The sequence below is a fragment of the Lissotriton helveticus genome, chromosome 3_1 (genome assembly GCF_964261635.1).
Source record: "Lissotriton helveticus chromosome 3_1, aLisHel1.1, whole genome shotgun sequence".
In the NCBI taxonomy this organism is placed as follows: domain Eukaryota; kingdom Metazoa; phylum Chordata; class Amphibia; order Caudata; family Salamandridae; genus Lissotriton; species Lissotriton helveticus.
In genome coordinates, this window is record NC_136061.1 from 1,979,885,016 (window position 1) to 1,979,910,612 (window position 25,597).

Below are 25,597 nucleotides of genomic sequence, written 5' to 3' on the forward strand. Positions count from 1 at the left end.
ACCTAGAAACATAAGGGATGTGAGGGCCGCTAGACAAAATTATAAAACAGCCACCGGCTTAAGGAAGGCTGGTTTATTAGTTTAGCAATGGGAGGCACTAACAACTGCTGCTGCATTAGGGAGCAGTATGACTTTTTGGCCTGCTGTTAAAAAGATGCGTGATATGGGTAAGCAATTAAACCCAACTAGCTGCACCATAGCAAGTGAGCAATGGGAATTGCATTTTTCCAAAATATATGCTGCCCCTGGAGTTGTCACAGAAGATTATGCCCAAGGAAAATTGGATCCCTTAGAAATTACCGTGGGGGAGGTCACCGAGGCCATTAATCAGAGCCTTGGTAACAAGGCACCGGGGCCCGATGGCCTGCCAATAGATATAATCAAGTATAAGCCGGAATTCTGGGGGAAAATCTTTGTAAACCTTTTTAATAGCCTACCGTTTGTCCAAATACCTACAACCTGGTCCACGAGCATAATAGTGCCCATTTATAAAAAGGGTGAAAGATCTGACCCTGTAAATTATAGGCCTATTTCACTCTTGGACAACACACTGAAGATCTTGGGCAGGGTACTGTACAACAGAGTCAATGATTGGGCTGAGGAAATGGGGGTACTAGACCGTTGCCAAATGGGTTTCAGACGCAGGGTTGGGACCATTGAACAATGCCTAAACTTAAATCTTTTAATCAGTAAATATAATATAGTTAAGGCATCACCCATTTATCTTGCATTTATGGATTTATCGTCCGCATTTGACCTAGTAAATAGGTCAAAATTGTGGTCGATTCTTTTATCATACGGCCTGGATCCTCCCTTGGTACACTTCCTCGCATATCTGCACAAAGATACCGAGGCGCAGGTACAGATTGACATGGAGGGTACAGTTTCCGGGCCAATTAATGTAGAAAGAGGTGTGAGACAGGGGTGCGTTTTAGCACCCCTGTTATTCATCATCTACATAAATGGCCTGAGTAACTCTCTTAAGAAGGTTACCTCAAATGTCCCCAAAATTAAAGGAGGCCCATTACCCTGTCTCTTGTATGCGGATGACGCCGTGCTCATGGGATTAACACCCAACGCATTACGTGCCCTAGTCAGGGATTTTTCATCACATATGGGGAATCTGGATCTTAAAGTAAATTTAAAAAAATCATTTATCATGTCTTGTGGGCCGGGTGCTAGCCAATTAAAATCCATTACGATTGGAACTGATAAGTTGCTCCCAACTAAAACTTTCCCTTACTTAGGCATAGTCTTTGCTGCGAACGGCCTGTGGAGTGGGCATATTGCCCACGCCACAGGCAAGTTCTCAAAGGCTATAAACACAATTTTATCTTTACCCAGACCAAGGAAAATTGGAGCAACTAAAGCCATATTAAAGATATATAGGCTTCAATGTACACCAGTGGCAACCTACGGCGCTGAAATTTGGGGATCAGTAAAAACCCCCATATTACAAAGAGAAAAGAATCGGCTCTGCAGGAAACTACTGGGGGTTCCCATTTCATCATCAGGGTACATTTGCCACTCAGAGCTGAATATACCTTACATCAGTGATTTTATTGCTGCCAGGCCCGTATTATTTTGGCTGGCTATTTGGGCAAATGACTATGCTAGCTTAACACATGACATCCTAAGGGAATGTTTAGCTTGTGATAAATGGAATAAGATCCCATGGCTTCGAGGCATACAAGAAAGTTTGTCTAGCATAGATAAAGGTGACCTCTTTGATAATCCATCCCACATTAAGAGGACCGATAAAAAGGAAGTCCAACTTGAATTATATGCCATTTACAATGGAAACAGACTGTTAGAAGAGTTGCGGAAACAAACTGTTGTGTCTTATATTAATAATGACTTACCAATCCAACAACTACCATTGTATTTGATATTACCAATGTGTAATTGGGAAAGATCGCTCCTCTTCAGAATGAGAGCAGGAACAATAAAGTTTTCACTCTGTTTTCCTTTGGGGCACAGCCCATACAGACATAATCCGTGCCCTTGTGACGGAATCAGTAAACAAAATGATTTACATTTCTTTTTTATGTGTAAGTTTTATATGAAATATATCAAGTGGTTTTTAGCCCCATATTTTAAAAAACGCAGACCTCTCTCCTTGAACCAGTCGTACCTAATGCTCCTAAAACTAGAGGACGACGAACTTATATTCCGCACAAGCACTTTTTTAAAAGTTATTTTTAACGTTCGTAGAAGTATGGAATGCCCTTGATTAATTTGTACTCTTCGTGATTATTAACCTCCTGTGCACTTTAGATAACGGAAATATATGTTTTTGCTATTGTACTAATATATATTTTACAAACATTTATTGCACGGTGTGTTACTGTAATCCTAAATATGTTGCATTGTATTTTAAAATTGTGCTTTTATGGATTTTTTGGTAATCCGAATAAAGATTTTGAATCGAATCACTAAAGAGTAGGTCATAGACCCCTTGCTTGACACTTTAATAATCTTTTTGCTGTGATAGTGTATGTTCCCAGAATAGTTAAGACACTGCTCAGCTAATTTGGCTGCAGTCTTTACTTTAGTGCAGTGTTATCATATTTTCTTCAATGGTTGTTAATGTATTTCTTATTTCCTGTAACCCCCAAATTGTAGAGTAAGTTACACAAAACCAGCACTCTGCATTGGCAATTTTGTATTGGGCACCATATGGTGGACGACCTCAATCTTCACATTTGTTGCCGAATTAATGCAAATTTCGACAGCGTCGAAAAGATGTTTTGTCCAACTAAAGCAGTTGAAGGTGTACCTTGTTTTTCACCCTTGAGTCTCTGTTGAGACCTTGTCCAGTCACACTGTTACTAACTTAAGTCCTGTTGTGCCGGGTCTGAGACTATACACTACCCTGATGGATTCTGCCTCAAGGATTTCCTGTGGCGGACCATGAGCAAGATATTCAACTTTCTAGAAAAATACCTCTCCATTCATTCCTTTATTTGAATCTGAATGGTTTCAAGGCCTTTTGGGAAAATGTGGTTTTATTTGTGGGTTTGCCCCATGAGGATAAGCTTCATTGCTGCCTATCCAGTTTGTGAACTCTATACTTAAATCATACACGGCCTTGGGAGAGGTGTGGCGCAGCGGCCGACTCCGGAGTGCGGGGCTCACAGTTCGATCCCCGACACCAGCAGCAGCTCTACTCAGCACCATGTGACTGGGAAATAGCTCACTTAATCTTACCGACGGCCCCCAGTGCTTTCACACCCTTAGGGGCGATCAGTTCGTGCTCAACAAATACCAGATTTATAACAGATTTTCAGAAAGACAGAATGGGATTCCTTACACTTTACACTTTCAATATCAGATATTTCAGTTCTTTACCATGTAGAAGGTAAGGTTCCCTTTCTGTTTTCTTTTGATGCCCGCTTTTTGGCTGATGAAACTTTGCATATGCTAGATACAAGATTCCATCCATTTTACCCTAGATTCTGTTTTCTCTTCTAATACTATAACATGCTAGGATCCCCTTTAAGTGTTTTTAGCAACTTCACCAAAGTAAACATATCATTTTTGCATTTACAGATACATGTTTCTCTTTCTCAGGTCTATAAGCCACCCTACATGCATCCTGTAGCTAGGTCTCCTTGGATATAAGCTCAAGGGCATATGCTCATGTTGGATAGGCAGCCCTTCGCCCATGCACTAAAACTACTGCCTGGTCCACATCATTCTCTGTTGGCTTCCCACAAAAGCTATAACAGATAGTATTTGATTGTAAAGACAGTTTATAGTGCTACCAGCAGGTGATGTAAAATGTTCACAAGTTGGTAATACTTTGGCCCTATTACAGGGAAGTAATTTCTGTTAAATGATCATTTTTTCACCGTTGTTGCTGAGGTATTTTTTGTTTTTTTAAAGCTTTTTATTGTTCCTGATCACCACATACTTTATTGTACAATTTAAACTGTGACATTTAATCAACCCATCAACTTGCTCGTTGGTACAGTTCGTGCTCAGTTGTAGAGTCAAGGAAAGACACCAGGATCCTTTCAGGATGGAGTACCCTAGCCGTTGTCCTTAATCAATATTGTATTGTAATTGCATTTATATAGCGCTTGCTACCCCTGGCAAAGCGTCAAAGTGCGTTTTCGAGTAGCAAGCTACTCCAGAACACAAAAAGGATTAGTGGTGAATTAGTATTGTGAATTATGAAATTAATTTGAGCGGTGGATATATTAGTCTGGTATTTGGATTGAGAAGGATAGTGGAGCGATAGAAGAGTAAAGGTTTGCATTTATATACTGCGTGCTACCCCATATGAGGTGTTGAAGCACTGTTCGGCAAGTAGCATGCTAATCCAGACACAGAAAAGGATTAGTGGTGAATTAGTATAGGGAAATATGAACTTAATTTGAGCGGTGGCCATGTTAATCTAGTTGGATTTTAAATGAAATAGTGGAGGGATACAAGAAGGAAGGGAGTTTCGGATGAGTAAAGCGGCGGTGAACAGGTAAAAGTCAGAGGGAAGGGTTTAGACAGGCTTGTTTGGGAGATCTGAATAGTAAAAGAGGTCTGAGATTATGTAAGGAGGGGTAGAAGAGGAAAGGGTCTAGAAAGGGTTATTTTGGGGATAATCGTAGTGGTCTGGGGTTTGGGATGAATTGGAGAGTGGAGATAGAGGATATTTTGAGGAGGTATAGGTTGGGAAATAGGGTAGTGCATTGGAAAGAGTAGTAGAATGAGGGTTGAGATGAGTCAGAGTTGACGTAGAGGATATATTAAGAGCGGTATAGTGTGAGAAATATGGTAGTGAATTGGAGAGAGTAGTGGAATGAGGTTTGAGATGAGTCAGAGTGGAGGTAGAGGGTATATATGGGGTGCGATATAGGGTAGTGCATTGGATATGCTGAATTAGAAGCAAAGTAATAAATATAAAGTTACACAAGTACATGGAAGGTACATTATATGTACATGGAAGGTATATATGTATAAGGAACCTATTATATGTAGATTAAAGTTGCATTTAATAAACTCAGACTTTCAAGTGTTGCTGTACTTAAAATTATTATATTGTTTTTTGTAATTCAATAGTGAAGCAATTGTAGATGAATAGTTATGATAAAAGATTCAATTATTTATGCAATTACTTGTATACATGGTAAACACAGAATAATGTAACTAAGTAATATGTAAATTTGTTAAACAGAACTAACAAATATCTATATCTTTAAAAACATAATTAGGATGCTTGTTTATACAATGCAATACGCATATGTAGGTACACATCTTTAGTCCAAATAAATGCCTATTTACAAAGGGAAATGCTGTATACATATTTTTTAGTATGGTGGTTATGTGGGAAAGAGTCAACTCTTGAGTAGTCTTCTCAAGATAAGGTAGTTATCCGTGGATCTTATGTTTGGGGGTAAAGAGTTCCATAGTTTGTCTGCTTGAACAGAGAAGAATGTGCCACCCAGAGTTTTTTTTTTTGTACGGTGGGATTTTGAGGCGAGGTGCCACTCTAGAGCGGAGGTTTCTTTGTTGAGTGTATTTTGTGATTTTTTTTTTTTTCCTGATGAAGAGCAGTCCTGTTCCAAGTATTTCTTTGTGGGTGGTACAAAGCAGCTTGAATGTGGATCTTCTGGCAGCCTAACTAATGTAGAGCTCTCAAGGCAAGGGATCTCCCTTGCCTTGAGAGCTCTACATTGAGCTTGTGGTTTCATATGTAAGAGTGGTCTGGCAGCCGTGTTCTAAATCCGTTGCAGTCTTCTCATAGTTGGTAAAGGGGATCTTTGGTAGAGGCTATTGGTGTAATCGAGTTTGGACAGAACAAGATAGATGATAGCCCCGACCCTGTGTGGGTATCCCAGATAGGGGAAGATGCGTTGCAGAGTTTTACTTCCTTTGATACTTTAGGCGGTTTTCCCAGGTCATCAGGCCATGCAGGGAGTGGGTCATAATTGTTCCAGTCGCCACACACGAGTATTTCCTTTTTGGATGCATTCAATTTGAGATTGCGCCATGTCATTCATTGATGTGCTACCTGTTCAAGGTTATATTTTCATCGAGAAAACTGCAGATGGATACATTTGAATCCTATCATGGCTTGTATTAATAATGTAATCACATAGATGTATTGTGCGGATGTCCTCTAATTACCACTCACTCAACTTCAAAAGGCCCCACATTATTTTGAAACCTGAATGTATATTGAACCTATTTCTTCTGGATAAAGAGTGAAAGTTTAACAGTTGGTTGTCAATTTTAATATTTGTCTAGCTAATGGTTATTTTTACATTTTATTGCCTCTTTGTTATGGAAAAATGGAGTTTACAGCATTGCATTTACTCACCATCTTGCTGTTAGAAATTGACTGCATATGTTTTCGTTTGTAGGTGAATTTGAAAGTTTCATGTCACAGTTGCTGGAGTTCTTGAAGAGCCATCTTGATTCTCAACATTTTGTACATTCATGCGAGTGGGTCTCGTTAGTCTTCATAGAACAAGACGATGATATGCTGGAGGCCGCGAAAGCATTGCTCACTGTGTATGTGAAGAGTGATAGGTGGGTATATATAGTATTTTCTTAAATTAGTAGACCAATGTAAAAGAGAGAAATGAGGTGAATGGTGCTAGATTTAAATCCAAACTCAAGATTATTGGCAGCGTAAGCATTTCACCATGGATTTGGCCCCCATTTCAAATACAGTTCTAGTGAGCAGTCGACAAATGATGTAGAATGCATCAAAATGTCTAAACCGTATCAAAAAGTGGAACTTGAGTGCTAAATTGAGACTGCGATGTCAGCGTTTGAACCACTTTTATTGGTATTGAACTAGAAAAGTGCCTGTCTCACCTTTGAACAAGCACTCTTGCTCCTGTTCCTATTAATTTTATGATTATATTATTTCATCCATTATATTTGAATCCTTTATTTTAATGTACACTTGTTTTCCAGTAGGTGCAGTGCTTGTGGAGCTTGACACAGACACACGGAGCGGCTTGGCTCTGTTAGCTTTTATTTGCCCATTCTGCTTAACGCTTAATCTACTGCCTGGCAACAACCTACCCCACCCTTATGAAAGGCAACTACTTAAAACTTCTGAGCAAGCAGGCTGATTGGCAACTCAAATGCTGAAGGAAAACCAGCTCAATTGAGACCATGCTGGCCGCACTTGATCTGCTTTTGTTTTCCTTATATTTGCGAGGTACCTGGCTCACCTGGCAGTGAGTCCTCTGCTTCTGCTCTGTGTGATTTTCATATTTCTAACCTATTTGCATACCTTATTTTAATCGACACATAGTTTCAAGTGGATGTGGGGCTTGGAGAGCTAGGCACCGATAAAGAGGAGATGCTGGACTCTATTTGCGTTCATTTGACCCCCTCGCTTCTTAAATTTAAGGCTAGGACGTGTTGTGCTACCTGGCAACCGCTGCCCACGCCCAGACACATCTATGATGGACACTTATTTAAAGCTGCTTTGTGCTTAGGCTCGCAGCGGGCATGCTGTTTGCGTGCCAGAACCCAGCATTTTTGCGTCCATCTGCATCCTTCACCAGCCATGTTGCTTGTTGGGCTCCTTCTCTTCATAAGAGCTCACCGGTAAGTCAGTTCTCCTCACATAAGCTACTATAGAGATGGTTTACTCTTTGAACCCCACTATTGCTGCTACTGCTCTGGCGACTGTTCTAATCTTAAACATTGACCGTAACTAGAAGCCTGCTTAGTCCATGCGCAAGCACTCTATGTCTAATTCCAAACGGCATCCCATGCATTTATGCTTGTGACTTTTAAGTGCTCAGCAATCAATTCACATTCTGTAGTGAAGCACTAAATTGAGATTAATGAATTTCTACTTGGTTACATCCTAGATTTAATATTAGTTACGGGGTCTTGGCCCTCGAGGACATCTGGTCAGACTTTTAATCAGCTTGTCCTTGTTCTAAAAGATTCCACCTGCCCATACTTCCTCTAGATCCTTTTGTCATATGCTCTGCTCATAGATTTTTCCATTGCACTCCCACTACCTCAACTGTTTTGAGCTTACTCTGGTACTGCTCTTCCTTTCACTAATCTTGGCGACTTCTTTTCACCACTAATATGCAGCCATATTTCATTGCTGATCTGTGCCGATTTAAATATATGCATCAAAGCCAAGGACACTGGTATCACTAGGACATTGATCATTTCTTTTCTGGATTTAAATCATGTTCACCGGGTTTTAGTCCCCACACAAAGTGCTGATCATATTCTTGAGCTCATCCTGGCAGTTAAGTTATTTGTGGTTTCCCGGTCCCAATATTGCCAAATGAGTATAGGCCAAACCTTCTTGTGAAGCGAATGTTAGATCCCTAGCTGAGACTTGACCCCCTGGGTCTTTTATCAACACTGATGTGAAAAATTCGAATTGATAAATTATGTCCGCATTAGATCATGTTCTTTACTCCGCTGTCACCCAGTGACCCCCTTGTTTAACAAGCATCTTAGTGTAGCTAAATTTATGTTGCTGAAAAATTTTGAATGAAAAATGAATATTGTGAACTTACTATTACAGAGGTTAAAGACCTCCTTCACACTCATAAAAAAAACCTTATCCTTAAGAAGATGAAAAAAACAAATTACTTTGCAACCAAAATTCATAATTTGCAAATTCCATGAAGTAAATGTTCAGTGTTTTCACTCTTTGCGCTCCCCCAATTGCCCCTTTTCTAATTTGTTCTTCATAATTAATACCATATGTGCAAAGTCGGAAAATTGCTTTACTACTTCTACCCATTCACAGGCTAGTTTAGCTGGCTACTCCGATTTACCTGGCTTCAATGTTCAGTCAGTCTTAGAACTTGAGCACCGTATGTGTTTGAAACTGAAGATATAACTTTTCAAGAACCACACTAGAACGAACTGCCGTGAACAGCTGTATTGATTTTTGGGTTTCTTATCTGTGCTCGTTTCTCCATTACATCCTAACAAAATTTGTGCTATATAAATACCAGTATACACATTAATACATACAAGGGCTGTAATAAACTCGCATCTTGGAATATACTTTTTGTTTCTAAAAAATGGTGCAAAAGTAAATTTCCATTGAAATGTAAACAATTATATAAGCCAGTTTTAATTTGATTAAAGATTTGCTCATCAAGAATGAAGTCACTATGTTATTCCCTTTTTTTCTGAAGATAATAACTTTGCTTGGCGTGTGGAGTCTCATCTTCTGTTAGCACCAGTGAGGAGATAATTTTAGACATCACTTAGCCGCCAGAAACAGCAGTAGTTGTAGAAGCAGTGCCAAGTAAGGAAGATAAGCAATGTTTTCATGAGTCTAGCTACCACTGAAACCAGGAACAGTAGCCTTCCTGATTTGTAAATAAGTAGTGTTCAGCAGAGAAATGCACACTATACTGAATAATGAGCTGAGAGTAATACTGCTCATATTTGACTGCAGTACTCTGATCTTATGTTGCGGGGGAATATTACTTGATGCAAAAAGTAACAGTTGGAAGTAGGTATTGAAGAATGAAAATTTGCCTAGATGTAGTACGGGTAAGTGTCAATTTTATTAATGACACAGAGACGATGATTATGCCTTCTTCCTTCGCTTTATTACAGCAGCCATTCTAATACACAACAAAACGACTTTTCCCATGAACATCAAGGAAATAGTTAAACGTTCAGAACATAGTTCTTCTTCTCTGTCCACAGTCCTGTCCCAACTTGGTCCCACTACTTTGTTCTCTCCTCTTTAATCGCGCAAACAGCTCCTGAACAAACTTCATGCATCCGGTTTGGATCCATCATTCCCTGCAAAAAAACAGGCATCGTCAGAAAACCACTAATAAACGGAGTGAATCAAGGAACAATTTCCAAAGAGAACATTAGCACCCAAAGCATAACTACAACTACAAGTACAATTCAACAATGAAACCTAATTTTCCTTCAACTGTTAAATTGAGGTAATTACACCAGAATGGGAAGGGTCCGTGTCAGTGGTCGCCGGGTGGAATAATCCTAGCCTCCGTTTCCATAATAGAATTTAAACTTAACTGTATTACAGCTAGTCAAATTTTCATTCTATGTCAGGACTGGAGGCTCAGATTATTCCAGTTTAAAGCTTGTCTACTACCAATTGTGCTACTTCCAGCACTGGCTTAAAGTAAAACCTCTTATAGGTGGAGTCCGCAGACCAATCGGCAGCGCGCAATAGGTCTTCCAAACACGCTCCGAGAGATAATGCCTTAGGTCCTCGCCCCTCTAGCACCAAACACTTTTGTATCAATCCCCACCTCCTGCATTACCCAGCACAACCATCTGGCTATGGTAGGAGAAGAAACCGCCCTGGACGGTTTCCGTAATGTTACAAGCAGTTGTCTTTCGCCCGGAGGGTGGTCTTCCTCAGTCAATTCCTTGTACGCTTGGTGGCAGTCCACCACGCACAGCTTGGGGGATTCCCAGAAGGCTGGGTATGAGATAATCCTGGTATTGCACTTGGTCCTTCTGCTAACTGTAAATTAAATCCCATCCAGGGAGAACACTCTGGCCGAGATTTCGAGGGCCCTAACGTCTGACACAAGCCTGCAAGGAAACAGACACAATAGCATTGTCAATTTAGCCGAAATCTTCTTGCGAGATAATCTATTTGGCTGCCAGGATAGGAAACGGTTCAACACTAGATTCACATCCCAAAATGCAGAGTAACGAGGCTCTGGTAGAAGGGATAGAGAAATCCCCTTAAGAAACCTACAGACAGGAGGAGCCTAGCTCGCGACCGAGATGGCCGCGCTTTAGCTCGGCTCCGTTCGCCCGCCTGTGTTTTCTCAATTATCCTGCTGTAATCCTGCCCCGGGAAGCCCTGTTTGCTGTGTGGTAGTGTTGCGACGCCTTGCAGGCACTTACCTCTTGTTCCGGTTATCCTGGCTGCTGTGGAACCGGTGCAGTGCCCCCGATCGTTTTTGGGAGTCGGAGGCGGACTGGCCTGGATCTTCTTGCCGGCTCACGGGCCGGACGGAGCCTGCGGATCTACCCACCGGGGCGCGGAGGAGGTGGTCGGAAGGCTGTTGTTCGTGTGGGCCGGAGGTCCTTCTTGGCCGATTCCCGTGGGGAGGAGGCCTGTGGTGGAAGCGCTGCCTTCCGTGGTCGGAGCTCCTCGTGTGTCCGGCTTGCTCTCCCTTTGTTCTCCGGTCCGGCCATTTTGATTTTGCCGCCCGGGCTCGGAGAACGGGACCGGTGGCATTGGGTGGCCGGCAAGTCCCCCTCTTCTGGTGGCCCCCCTTCCTGCCCGGGGTGTTCTGTTGCCGGTCGGCGGGACTTTGTTTGCTTTGCTGCCGCCCCGGTGGAGTTTTTCAGCCGCGCTGCCTTGTCGGACTCTCAAGATGGCGACCGGCCCCGGGTATCCTGACCGGGCCTGGGCGGGCGCTGGAGGCCCGCCGCGTGGCCCGGGTGCCGGCTACTGTAAAGGTTTTCCTACACTTAAGGAGGTCCTGGACGCCCTGCTCTCCTGGCGGCTCTGTGTGACCGCGCCTGTCCTAGCTTCGGAGGTGGTTCCTCGCGGCGGGCCTCCGGGGCCCCCATGGCCGGATGTGACTGTGCCGCCGCGGGGTGCGGCTGGAATTATCCTGGCGGAATTGGCCCCGGCTACGACCGCGTCTGCTGCTGTATGGAACTTGATGGAGCCTCCTCCTCCTGCGCTACCTTCTTTTTCTCAAACCCGGGAGCTGGATTTTGCTTGGCCAGGCCTTCATGACTCTCCCGCTTCCTTTCTGCCGCTGCTGCCCGGCGATGCCTCCTGCGCTGGCCCAGATGGGTCAGTTTTTCTGGACATATCCTTGGACTTGTGCCTGCATCGTTTGTTACACTTCGTGACTTTCCTGGATCTTCCGTGTGCCACTCCACGTGCCTTTACCGGACTGCCGTTGGATCTTTCTGCTGTCTGTCTCCTGTTCTTCGTAGCCTGGTCCTCGCTGGCCCGGACCGTTTCCCCTTTGGACAAACAAGGACAGGGCTGATGTATACTGGCATCTGTGCGGTAGTCTTGCACTGATTTGGATGGTCAACCTGTCCCGGTATGGTTCTGTGTGACTGACTGGTACTCCTGGACTTTAACCCGATGTTCTTTGCTTCCCCGGGACTTGTCTCCTCGACTCAGGCGGGTGGCTGGGTGCTTTTACTCCTGTCTCGCGGCCCTCCCCCGTGTATGTCTGTGTGTGTTTCCCATCCCTCGTTTCCTTCTCTTCCCTTCCCAATTTTGTCTTTGGCTTCCGACTTCACTTTGCTCCGCTATATTTCGGGTTCTAATTAGGGCGACAGGCACGCTGCGGGGGGGTAGGCCGTAGCCTTCTGCAGGGGTGCAGGGTGGGCTTTAGGGGTGGGTTGGGGGGGTCTGTCTATATTGGGGGTCTTTTTCCTCCCTTATTTCCGTTTTTTCTGTTCTATGGCTCTTGTGTGTACACTTTTTTCGGGACTCCGTCTTTTCCTGTGTCCCCCTGGGGAGTTTCTGTTACTTTTGTATTCCGGTGTGTGTCTGATTGTGGCTCGTTGATAATTCGGTTTCAACTTTTTGCTACGTCGCTCGCCGGATTCTCTTATCCTGCTTTAACTCCGGGGGGTGTGTGGTTTGATGGGAGTCCCTTCTTTCGTTTCCTTTTTCCCTCTTCCCCCTTTTTCCTCTTTATTGAGGGTCCCTTTATTTTTGTTGGGGTGCGTATCGTATTGTCTTTTATTGTTTGGGCCTTTTTGATTGTGTCTCCTCAATTTGGGTGGGGGCGGCGACGGGTAGGCGCGGTTTGATTGATGCCATTGTCGTTTCTTTATATTCCGACCATGTTTATACTCTTTGATAGCTATGTTTGTGTGGCCTCTTTTCTCATTCTGTGATCATAAGATGGCGGCTTGCCGCGGCCCCTCCCTGGTTGTTTTTTGCACGGCCCATTGTTCTTCTGTTTCCCCGCCCCGCATTAGAAAATTAACCTTTTATTGTCCTGTTCTTGCTGATTGTTTGATCCCTTTTGTTGTTTCTCCTGTGTTCTTGGTGACGTATCCTGTAGAGAATTTGTTTTTCGTTTACTACGTTATCTACCATGTGGTGGCCAGCCCTCGTGGGTTGTAGGCCCGTATTTGTGAGCTTTCTTTGTACAATAAAGGTTTTCAAAAAAAAAAAAAAAAGAAACCTACAGACAAATGGGTGCTCCTCCACCAGAGAACCGTTAATGGGGGAATGGCCAACTGAAATTGTAGATTGAAATGTGTTGACAGAGCGGTATGCCAAGCCTTCCCGTGTGAGACCCACCAAGAAATTGAGGATGTGGTCTACATCCGCGCCCATGGGATGAACGCTCTGTTGCATACACCAATGGCGCCATCTGTCCCAGGCTGATCGGTAACTCTTGATCGTGCTGTCGGCCCATGCTCTGGATAAGAATGACTTGTTGTGTCGCGAAAGGCCTGGGAGTGACCAACGTCGCCTGAGATCCACAAGGCCATCATCCGTAACGTCCCTTCGACCACCAGGCGATGAGGATTGAGATTCAGCAGGATGTGGGGGAGTCTGATTGAAGAATTCCAAGAAAGTTCCAGAAGAACTAGAAACCACACTTGAGATCTCCAAAGAGGGGTAATCACCACAATCTCCGCCTGCTGGCGGCGGTCTTGGGCGGAGACCCGCGTGATCGAGAAAGGAGGAATGTGTAGCTTCACTCCCGCCACCAGTCCTGGAGGAAGACATCCGTCAGCTCAGAGAACACCTGTGGGTCAAGTTTCCAAACACTGGAGTCTTAGAGGTGGCAAGAGTGCGAGTCTGCCGCCTAGTTCCACCGACCCGGGGGATATTCCGCTGTGACTAACACTTGGTTTGCAGGCAAAAGTTCCTAAAATATTTGGCTTGGTTCACCAGGGCGTGGGATCTGGTACTGCCCTGATGGTTGATGTACCTGACGGCGGAAATATTGTCTATTTTGAGAAACACGCAAGATTGCATCCTGTCTTTGGTCCAGCACTGCTCCACAAACGACCCTGCCAGGAGCTCCAAGCCATTGGTGTACAAGGATTGTTCTTGTGTGGACCAAGCTCCACCTGCGGAAAAATCCCTGCATCTAGCACCCCAAAAAGAACGTCTGGCTTGATCATGACATCCGGGGCGGAGCTGAAGATTGCTTTCCTGTTCAATGCCTCCATGTGAGTGAGCCACCAAACCATCTCCTCTTTCACCTCCGCTGTCTGCGGCACGGATTGAGAATAAGTAAGCTTCTTTCTGAGATGGTGTGCTTTGAGGCGCTGCATTGCACAATAGTGCAAGGGGCTGAGAAAGATGGTCTGAATTGAGGAGGAGAGAAAGCCTACCAGGCGAGCAAGCTGGCACAGCAAAGTTTGTGGCTTGGCCTAGGTCTGGTGCAGCTCCTGGCGTATCTTCGCCATCTTCCAGGCCGGCAGGCTCAGGTTAGAGGAGACTGAGAATATTTTGAACCCCAAAAAGGTTGTACATTGAACTAGGGCCAGATGGGATTCCTTTTCATATATAACGAACCCCTACCCCTACAATAATTTCACTGCTATCCGCAAGTGTTGGTTCAGCTTGTTGGGACACTGGGCCAGGAAGAGCATGTCATCTAGGTAGACTATCATCCGTATGTCTTGCCCCCTTAGGAATTCCACCGCCGGCCTGAGGATCTTCGTGAAACACCACTGTGCAGAGGTTTGCCCGAAAGACCGAGTGGTGAACTCGAAGACCTGGCTGTCCCATCTGAACTGCAGGAAACTGTGGTGAGGAGGAAAGATCGGGACCATGAGGTACGCATCCTTCAGATCCAGCCTTACCATCCATTTGAGAGGAGTCAATATGTCCCGGAGAAGGTGCATGCCCTCCATTTTGAAGTGGCGATATACCACCCACTTGTTGAACTCCTTCAAGTTAATCACTAGTCTCCGGCCCCCGTCGGTCTTGTCGACCAGGAAAATATTGCTGAAAAACCCATTGGGGTGCTCTTCTGAATGGCAAATCGCCCATGTTTTGATAAGGGTGGAGACCTCGTTGTCTATCAATTCTGTGTTGCGCTGGGAAAAGAAAATCGGACGGGCACAGGTCACCTGATGAGGACAGCCATAGAACTCCACCTGGAAGCCCTGCACCATCAGAAGTACCCAAGCGTCGCTTGTGGCAGAACCCAAGCTGGGAGGAAGAGTGCCAACCAACCACTCACTCGCAGGTGCGTCGAAGGCAGCACACTCACCTTTGCCAGAGGTGTTGGATTGACCTCCTCATCCCCTGGCACCCAGTCGCCGATTGCGGGTGGACGATGTCATCAGCGTCTAACATGTCTGAAACGGCTTCCGGGGCAGAAGGAGAGGGGAGGGGGCATGGGCCAGAGGGACCCAAGTCGTCATCTGTATCCCCAGGGGAATCACCATTATCTTGGGTTTCTGGGGTGGCAGTGCATGGAGGGGTTCGGAGAACTACCTGGGGGGGTGCGCTGGCACTAGCTGCTTCAGGTGCGCAAAAGCATCTACATCCACCCCAGAGGTCTGGCATGGGTTTAAATGGAATCGTCTACTGCCTGGTAGAAGTCAACGTCCCAAGAGAGGAAGGACAAGGAGTCCTCCTCCTGGAACTCCTCTTGATCTGCTTGCATGGGTGGGCAATAAGGATGAGGAGTGGTGTACACACAATTAGCGCAACAGACAGTACCAACCCAAAACCAGGGTGTCACACGGGTGGCTGGGGACAAGGCTGGGCTCGCCACAGGACAGCGCTGTCAGCACTCTATTCCGAGTGCCAAACTCACGCTGCCCATAGAGATGCCACAGCGCCCCCAAGTGATGGAAAGACCTCACTGCAGTAGAAAACGGGCAGTAAAGTCAATTAAGTTACTTACACAAATGCGTCCTGCAACTGAGGGACTCTGTGGAGAAAACAGATTAAGTCCAGCAGTCCCAGAAAACGGGAGAGCACAATCAAGTCAACCCCACAACAGGAGAAGTAAGAACAAATTACTTAATTTGCTGCTAAGTTGCGAAGTATGAGAAATAGTGACTAGAGTAGTAGGACCAATTTGGGACAGGACTGCGAACAGAGAAGAATGACTTCTATGTTCTGAACATTTGCCTTTTTCCCTGCTGTTCATGGGAAAAGTAGTTTAGTTGTGTTTTTAAATGGCTGCTGATGTAATAAAGTGAAGGAAGAAGGCATAATCTGAGCCTCCGGTCCAGACTTAGAATTATTGCTTTACTTTAATTTAACATTCACTGCCAATTTGTCATTTTGGGGACATGTATGCTTCCAAGGAGTCTGTTTTCCCTGCCTCTCTTAACTTTGGCTTAGACATGCAAATAGCTGTATAGAACTTTAAAATAACTATAAAATGTGGTCTTGCAGATGTAAACCCTTTGCTGCGCACAGTATTAGTGCACAATGCTGTAACGATGTGCCTGAGTAAATCTCACACAGCGCAGGATGCAAGTATTCACAAGTGCAATTTGACTGGCAAATTTGAGATTCTCAATCTCCTTTCCGACACCTTCCCAACTGGGAAATGGTCATAGTTGCTCTCAGAAAGTGCACATGTAAATCCCCTTATAGGGTGGAAAGGAGAAGGTAAACACCCCGAGTATTGATGATGCTTCAGAGAAAGGATTTTTTCCTCAAGGAAAAATATTTGCATGGTGGAGTCCACAAATGTGCCATGGCACAAAGATAATGATGGCATTTCCCTATCAGTAATTGTATTACAAATATGATTATGCATATGGAAATGCCTACACACTGGCAAAAACAGGAATTCATAAATGATTCCCTAAAGTACACTTGGAAACCTCTGATTCGCTCCGCTTTCAATGCATACTTTAGGAAATTGTTGTGAGTGCCTAGAAGTTGCAAATCTGCACCCACACCAGGCTGCATATTTACCACTTTTTGCTTCATTGTACCCAAAAAATTATTACGATAACTCATTGCAAAGTTTGCATGCTGGCTTGAAAAGAGACGTAACAGCCTCAGCATCACAATACCGAAGTCTGGCTCACAATATTTGAGTCAAAACCATGCCACTGCATATAGCAGCTGCACTGTACAGCAACGTTAAATCTGGCTCTCCTGCTGACCCTCTCTAGCCTGATCAATTCAGGAAAATCCTGCCTGTGCTCTTGCCACCTTTGGACCAGGTGATCAATAGGTCTCTTGCCACGGCGGTTGTTCCCAGGGCATGGAAACTGACCCAGGTGGTACCTCTGCTTAAAAAACCCACCCTGGATTCATCTAAGCCAGGGATCTTCCGCCCTATATCCCTGTTGCCATGGGCATCTAAGATCACGGAGGCCTATATTAACTCCTTACTAACAGATTTCCTGAACCCCAATAACATCTTGGACCCCTCCCAGAATGGTTTTAGTTCTGGCCACAGCACGGAATCAGAGCTGCTGGCTGTGACCGAACATCTTCGGATGCACTAGATGCCAGGTGCACTTCGGTACCGATATTACTGGACCTTAGTGCGGCATTCGATACGGTTTCCCATGCCATCCTGCTGCAACGTCTGGGGGAGGTAGGCACAGCGGACACCGCTCCAGAGTGGCTCTCCTCATTTCTGGCAGGGAGGATGTTTCAGCCCCCCTTTCACTTCCGGGGTTCACAACATAAAACAATGGGTGCCACTGAGCCCATTGCTGTTTAACCTGTACGTTCAAGCCCTGGCTCTGGTAGCCAAGAGTAGAGGGCTGACTATGGTCTCCTACGCCGACAAGACATAGTTGGTAGTGGCACTCTCTGACGACACCACGTGGGGCCCTCCCAAGTTTCGGAGCGAATTTGCGGCCGTCGCCGAGTAGATGACTGCCAACTATCTCCAGCGTAATGCTAACAAGTCGGAGGTGTTGTTGGTAGGGAATGACCCCCAGGCTCTGGAGCAAGCACTGGTGGCACGAAAACCTTGGTAAATCCCCCCCCCCTTTAAGCAGGTGGTAAAGTATCTGGGGTGTCGGTGGACTCTGCCCTTAGCTTCCAAGTCCAAACATAGTAGGTGGCTGGGACCTGCTTTGGGCTACTGCGAGGGCTCAGACCCTTACTGGGGGTTTTTTGACGCGCACCATTACAAGTCATCATCCAGGCCTCGATTTTGTCGAGACTGGATTATGCCAATTCACTATACCTAGGGTCAAACAAGGCAGACATTCTTAGACTCCAGAGGGTCCAAAATGCGGCTGCCAGAACTTGGTCTCCATAGAGCTTGTCCTGTGTCAGATGCCATTTGCCAGGCGGATTGAGTTTAAGGCTCTCTGCTTGGCCTTCAAGATTTTGTAGCATGCCACTCCAGGAATCTTGGCCGACCTGCTGCTGCCATATGTACCTACACGCCAACTCCGTTCCTTGGGGCAAAACTTGTTAATGGTTCCCTGGGTAAGGAGGGTACGCGCGGGGGGATGCTCGTTAAGCACTATGGTGGCAAAACTCTGGAACTCTCTTCCGGTACAGATCCGCAGTTTGAACAACTACCTAGCTTTCCGGAAGTCAGTCAAGACACACCTCTTTCCGCTGTTGTAGACCTCTCTGTCTCACCTGTTTGGTTGCTGTGAGCGCCAGGACGCCTCTTTTCTGGGGCAGCTGTCGCGCTCTATAAAAGGTTATAACATAACATAACCTGGGTAGATGATCGTTAATCCACTGGCATATGAGGGTAGCCCCGTAGGTTAAAATAATTTGGTTAGATTACCTAAAATAGACATTTATTTGTCTAAGTAGCTGCTGTGGTATTTTAAGAATATTTCAGCGATTATGCGGCTCTTAATGTTCACGGTGTCAATACATATAACTTTACCTACTGGGAAGACTGGCCTAAAGGTCATTACATGTACTCAAGAAAGAAGTAGCAGTAGACACACAATGAAGAATGATGTCACTGAGAGAGCAACTCATGATTAGTAGTGAAGTTGGCCAGGTTCTGCTGAGAGAAGATTGGTTTAAAGATCATTTAAGCATACTCCGCAAAGAAGTAGACACTCAATGAAGAAATAAATCACTGAGAGATCAACTCTTGATTAGTAGTGAAGTTGGCCAGGATCTGTTAAGAGAAGATTGGTTCACTGGTCATTTAAACATGCTCAGCAATGAAGTAGACACTCAATGAAGAAATAAATCACTGAGAGAGAAGCTCAGTTAGCAGTGAAGTTGGCCTGGATATACGAAGAGTCCATGTTACTGACTGGGATGGTAGTAGGTAAGAGAGCCAGATGCGTGCAGTGCTGGTAACATCCAAGTCTTATAGCTTTTTTGGATCATGTAATGCATCATAGGAATCCTATGATGCGTTGTTAGCTGAATTAGTGTTAGCTGAATTGAAAACGTGTGGTAATGTTAGCAGATGAGATGATAGGAAAAGTCAACAGAGATTGCTAGTTGTGAATCTGGCAGGATGCATGTTACTGTATAGGAGGAAACCTGTGAAGAAAGTCCATGAATGTCCTGAGCCTTTCCATATTTGTTGCCAAGAAAGTAACAAAGTCATTGTAAAGGAAGAAGATTGTGTTCTTCAAGGGAAAGGCGGAAATGAGTGCCTGGAATTAGTTTTGGTAAGAATGAAAGTGGATTGAAAGGTGAGAATCTCTATTTGGTGTTCACATAGTTTCTCATTTCCTTTGAGGGCAGGAGGTTCTGTGGTTGTGGTCGTCGAGCAGTTAGGGGATTTTGTGCAGACTGGTTTGGGTGCATGTAAAGCATGAACCGTAGGCATTGGTGAATGAAGTAAATCAATCTGGGAAAGGAATGTCCCATAAGAGATTAGTGGGCAAGATCTAGATGAGGAATAGACTTGTGTTGTCTGGAAATGGGAACACAGTTGTGTTGGAAAGGGATGACAGGAACATCTGGTCCTCTAGATGAGAGAGCAAGGAGCAGTGGGATTCAGTGGGCATAGGAGTGTGGAAATAAAAAAAATGAAATGTGAAAGCACATAAACAGAAGACACCAAAATCTAACAGTCACACTCACATCCATTAAATGTACCTCCAAGACCATAATCACTCCATCACTGACTCTGTAAAAAAAAAAACAATTTATTTCATGATGATGTGCATAGTGGAAAATATGGCTGAAAGCTTAAAAGAATCTGGCTTCTTTTTTCAGTTGACTGCCCGACTTTTACAATATGGCACTATTATGTCCCCTTTGACAGAGGTGCTTAAAAGGTATGACCACCATGCTTACATAAAGCTACTTACAATGTTTAAACAGGTTACGAGACATTCACATATAAATGGACAAATAGTGGTTAAATATAAAAGCCATTACAATAGTTACTTCTAACCACAGATTCCTCACCAGTAGAATATTTCCAGTCTGTGCCGGGTGCCAGTCTGTGGGACTGCTGGTCAGGCAAATGAAAGTATGAGTCCTACAGGTCCAAGATGACCATCCAGTCATCCAGATTCACAGCAGACAGAACTTGGGCCAGTGTGAACATTTGGAATTTGTACTTATGTAAAAAGGCATTGAGTGGGTGAAGATCTAAAAGAAGGCCAAAAACCTCCATCCTTCCTCTGCACAAGGAAATAGCAGGAGTAACAACCTGTCCCTACTTAGTAGGCCAGCACCCTCTTAATGGCAACTTTTTCAGTAAAGCCTTTATTTTTGCATGTGGATGGATGGGTACTCCTCTGAAAGCCTCTCTGACAGTTTGAAAAGAAACGGGAGAGCATAGCCCAGCTGGACCATCTGGGGAACCCATGATTCGGATATGATGGGCTGCCATCTTGGGAGAAAGTCGGGTCTTGCCACCCACGGGGTGGATGTGGGCCTATAAGAAAAAAAGAAAGTGGCTTTGGGCAGATACCGCAGTGGAGGGTGACTGAGAAGAATGTTGTCCTTGGTGACCAACTCAAAGTCTGCTTGATACCTGGCTACGAATGGACTGGAATGGGTGTTGCAGTGCTGGCGGGCCCTGTCATCTGTACATCAAACTTCTGGAGTAGCCTTGGAATGGTCAAAGCTAAAGAGAAAGTGCACACCATTGGCTTGTTCTTCCTTGAAGTGTTTGAGGGCAAAATCTACTTTTCTGCTAAATAGCTGCAACCTGGCTGTCGTGAATGGCTTGAGCTCAAGAGGCCTGAAAAACCTTGAGAACCACCAGCAAAAAAAACTGTCACCGACCTTACCAGCAGATAACTCTACTGCAGGTGAAAGCCTTAAAAATAACTCTAAAAACTCACAGGCTATTCCGCTCGAGAGCATTGCCCCATCTAATACAGACTCAGAATCTCTGCCTTTGCCGCTGCCTCCTACAACTGACCTCTCTGCTCCTGTTCCTGTGAATATACCATCTACTGGTAACATTCTTGACGGCAATATTGATACTATTAGGAGTATCGGGAGTATTCGGAAAGACAAACCTCTTGTATTTACTTCCCCTCATAGCGGCTCAGCGCTAACATCTATTATCTCCCCTCCACTGGCTTCTGCCTCTGCTAATGCTGCTAATGTCAATGCCTCATCTTTGGACTTAATTATAAAAACATTAATGGATCATCGCCAAGAGGTACAAGACAATTTCCGACAACTACGGGAGGATAACACTAAAATTCACAGCTCCCTTCAGGAAGTCACTAACAAGCTGAGTGGCGTAACAAAAGAAATTGAGGAAATACAGCAAAGAGTTGTCGAAGTGGAGGAAACCCTTGCTACTACTACGGCTTCATCGGATCGACACAATGAAGAAATAGGAGCTCTGCAGAGCAAAGTTGAAGATTTGGAAAACCGGCAGAGGCGGCAGAACCTGCAACTCTTTGGGATACCTGAAGGAGCTGAGGGAGCTGATGCAAGGGGGTATATGGTAAAAACACTACAAAGGGCATTCCCGGATCTATCCGACTGGGACTGGGACTCTCAGCTTCAGCGAGTACATAGACTCCCCATCATCCCCAGAACCCAGGAGAGTAAATACCCACGGCCCTTTCTAATCTACTTTGGCAATTACTTGCTTAGACAAGCAGTTTCAATGAAAGCCAGACCAAGAACTCCAGTGACAATCGACAATCTAACTTTCTTTGTAAAATCTGATCTCAGCAAAGTAACTATGGATAAAAGATGGGGCCTACGTAAATTGACCCCATTAAGTCTCATGGGGCAACGGTTTATTTACAGGAACCGGCTCGCCTCAAAGTTATTATGTCCGGCCATAGTTATTTTTTTCATGATGTTAAAGAGGCGGAGCACTTTCTTTCGAAAATGGATTTAAAATCTTAATCAAGAAAATAATGGGATGGAAGGAGAGGGGGGAAAATAAGATACATTAGCCTAACTTGCTATGTTGCTAAGCTGCTATTGGTGCTATATGTGTCTACAATTGATTAGGGCAATTTCCTTCTCTTCTGAATCTCGTTCTATATTCTTGGGTCATCTGTCTTTCTGTATGAGAGCAATACAGACAGAGGGTTGGGGTTCCTAGGGAATCCTCTCTGGCTGGCTGCCCCACAAGCGGCAGCAGAAGATAGAGGGATGCTTCCGGGTAGGTACAGGGGGGAGGGACCTAGGAGAGTGGAAGGGAGGGCAGGGGAATGGAGGAGGGGTGGGAAGAGCTTCGACTTGGGTTAGGGTAAAAAAAAGGGAGAAAATCTTTTATTGCAGGAAGGCAAGATTGCTTAGATAATTGTAAATCATATTTGTATCAATAAAATTGTGTGCACAGAGGATAGACAATTGTATGACTATAGAAAATGTCGAAAATTAGAATTTTAGTTTGGAATGTTGCTGGTCTCAATAACAAACAGAAAAGAAAATTGGTACAGGAGGAAATGGTTATGTATAAACCCCATCTAGTACTTATGTCTGAAAGACACATCAGCTACCAAGACAGAAAGCTACTGTCCCAAATGGGCTATGACTTGATTGTTAGCTCGTCCTTAGGAGCTTCGATCCGTGGGGTTGCTATACTCAAACAGAAAAGCTTAGTGATGGAAATTATCAAAACGGCTTCTGACGCACGGGGAAGATGGGCGGTTGCGCAAATTCAATTGGAAACCAAGAAATTTGTCCTGTGTCTGGTATATAGGCCCAATATTGATGACCCGAAAATGTACGAGCAGTTAAACACTGAGCTATTGGACTTTGAGGGCGAAGTCTTGGTAATGGGAGATTTTAATTGTGCTATGGATATTAAAATCGACACTACCGGTACAGGCAGTGCTAAGAGGATGCGTAAGGTGAGGGCTGCTATTATCGAGTTGGGTAGAATTCATAACTTGAAAGACACATGGCGATCAAAACACCCCAAACTCGCTGGCTTCACTTATTATTCTGCGCCTCACCGATCTTGCTCTAGTTTTGATATGGTGTGGGCTTCTGATCATATAATAGAAAATTGTACGATAGAACTATGCCCGAGGGTTACCTCGGATCATAATCCGATACTTATGGAACTTTAAATTACTGAGCAAAGCACGGTTGCACGTCTTTTTACATTTCCAAAGCACTTGTTTAGCGACTCTCAATTTGTTTTACTTTTAAAGGAACATATTAAGGAATATATAGATTTAAACACCAATACGGCTCCGATAAACACAGTCTGGGACGCTTGTAAGTGCAGTAGTAGGGGCTTCACCCAACAATATATCTTTAGGAAAAACGCTGAAAGTCGCCGAGAAACTAAGCTAACTATCTCTAATATTTTGCGGGTTGAGCAGCAATTAGCAGAAGCTGCCGCTCAAAAAACACCAAACATTGAACAACTAAGAATGAAGCGGTTTAAACAACAATCTTCTATTAAAAAGTCAATAAGAGAAGGGTACAGCGCTAAAATCCATAAATACAAATTGGCTCAGTATGAAGGAGGTGATAGAATAGGCAAAGTACTTGCACACAAAGCCGCTGATAAGAAAGCCAGAACTAAGATTAAACAAATTAAAGGCCCAGATTTATGCAATTATGAACAAACAGACCAGATTCTTGATCAATTCACTAAATACTATGGTAAACTATACACCCCTGTTAACGCTCCTACTAAAGCCAAAATACTTCAGTATCTCGATAAGTATATACCTACATCTCTAGACACTGAAGCTGTGCATCAACTCAATTCTAGAATAACAATGTCTGAAATAAATGCGGCAACCCTCGCCCTGCCCTCTGGCAAAGCGGCAGGAGAGGATATCTTGCCTATAGAGCTGTATAAACTATGTGCACAAGAACTACTCCCTACCTTAGAAACAGTGATGGACTCTATAACGGAGTCTAGAAAGGCTCCAATGTCCTGGAAAATTGCTAAAATAGTATTTTTTTTTAAAGAAAAACAAGCACCCGGAAGAATGCGGCTCCTATTGGCCGATTTCTTTGATTAACTCTGACGTAAAAAATGTTGCCAAAGTTTTGGCTAAACGTTTAGCTCTTTTAATGCCATGTTTAGTTAACCCTCAACAACACGGTTTTGTGACAGGAAGGGATACCACCGCCCATGTAAATTTGGCAATCGCAGCCTTCGATGTCACCTCAACTACTCACCCCACTTGGGATGGTATTGTTAGATGCCGAAAAAGCATTTGACCGAGTGGGGTGGGAGTGTCTGTGGGAGGTTTTGAAGAAGATGGTATCAACGCCCCCTATTTTGACTGGGTTTGCTCGCTTTAGGATTCACCACGGGCGAAGATCAGTTACGGGGGAACGGAGTCAGCTATGTTCTTGATAGAGAGGGGAACAAGGCAAGGCTGCCCTCTGTCCCCTCTACTCTTTGCGCTATCTTTGGAGCCTTTCTTAAATGCTTTGACACCTCAGGATAATATTATACCTGTACAACATGGTGGTAAAAATTTGAAGATAACTGCTTTCGCAGATGATATAGCGATATATACTACTGACTTGGTTACAGCCATTCCGGCAATAATACAAGAGGCTGGAGATTTTGGAGCTGTGTCCGGCTATAAACTTAATGTAAGCAAAGACACAAGTTATTGCAAACTACAAACCATTGGAACCAATCTTGGGTTTATGCCAAAGCGCGACTTATCTTGGAATCAAGTTGGCATCTAATATAGATAAGGTGATAACTATGAATTATGACTCTATGCTAAAGGAAATTATGTTACTCTTAAAAAAATGGCACATGATACCGCTCAGTCTAGTGGGGCGAATCAATTTAATTAAAATGAAGATTCTGCCCAAATTATTATATTTATTTAGATCAATCCCCTTGCAAATTAACAAACTTTTCTTTAAGAAACTAGAAGGCATCTGTAGTAGCTTTGTATGGGGCTATAAAAAAGCGCGAAGATCCATCAAATTATTGGAGTTACCAATTGAAAAGGGAGGCTTGAAGTTTCCTGATTTTAGATTATATTTAGGCTGTCCTGTTTTCAGTTTCTATTTTTGGTAAATTCTGGTGGGGTTTTGTCAGTGTTTTCAATATCTTAAACAGTTGTTATCAGTGGTTACACATTTTCACGCCACTAAAAACAGAAAAAGTGTTTTTCCAGTGTTTATGGAACATTTTGCTTTTATCATTGCTTGCTTTCTGCACTGAAAGAACATGGTATATAGACAGTGTACGTATAGTGTTTATGAGGTCCAAAGAGAATTTTGCAAATTAATCTTATTGTAGTACGCCATACAATACTTCTTCAGTGAGTCTTTAGTCATGTGCGGTCGCGCTATCCTTCCCATGTAAACTTC

The 25,597-nt window shown here is 44.1% G+C and overlaps 1 protein-coding gene across 3 annotated transcripts in view; it reads left to right on the forward strand.

Moving 5' to 3' along the window:
* LINS1 (lines homolog 1) overlaps window positions 1-25,597 on the forward strand; it is a 216,291-nt gene that overhangs the window by 164,540 nt on the left and 26,154 nt on the right. For all 3 annotated transcript variants that reach the window (XM_078683108.1, XM_078683110.1, XM_078683109.1), the window contains exon 6: window positions 6,366-6,534. In XM_078683108.1, coding sequence (XP_078539234.1) covers window positions 6,366-6,534 — 169 coding nt within the window. The remainder of the gene's footprint in view (window positions 1-6,365; window positions 6,535-25,597) is intronic.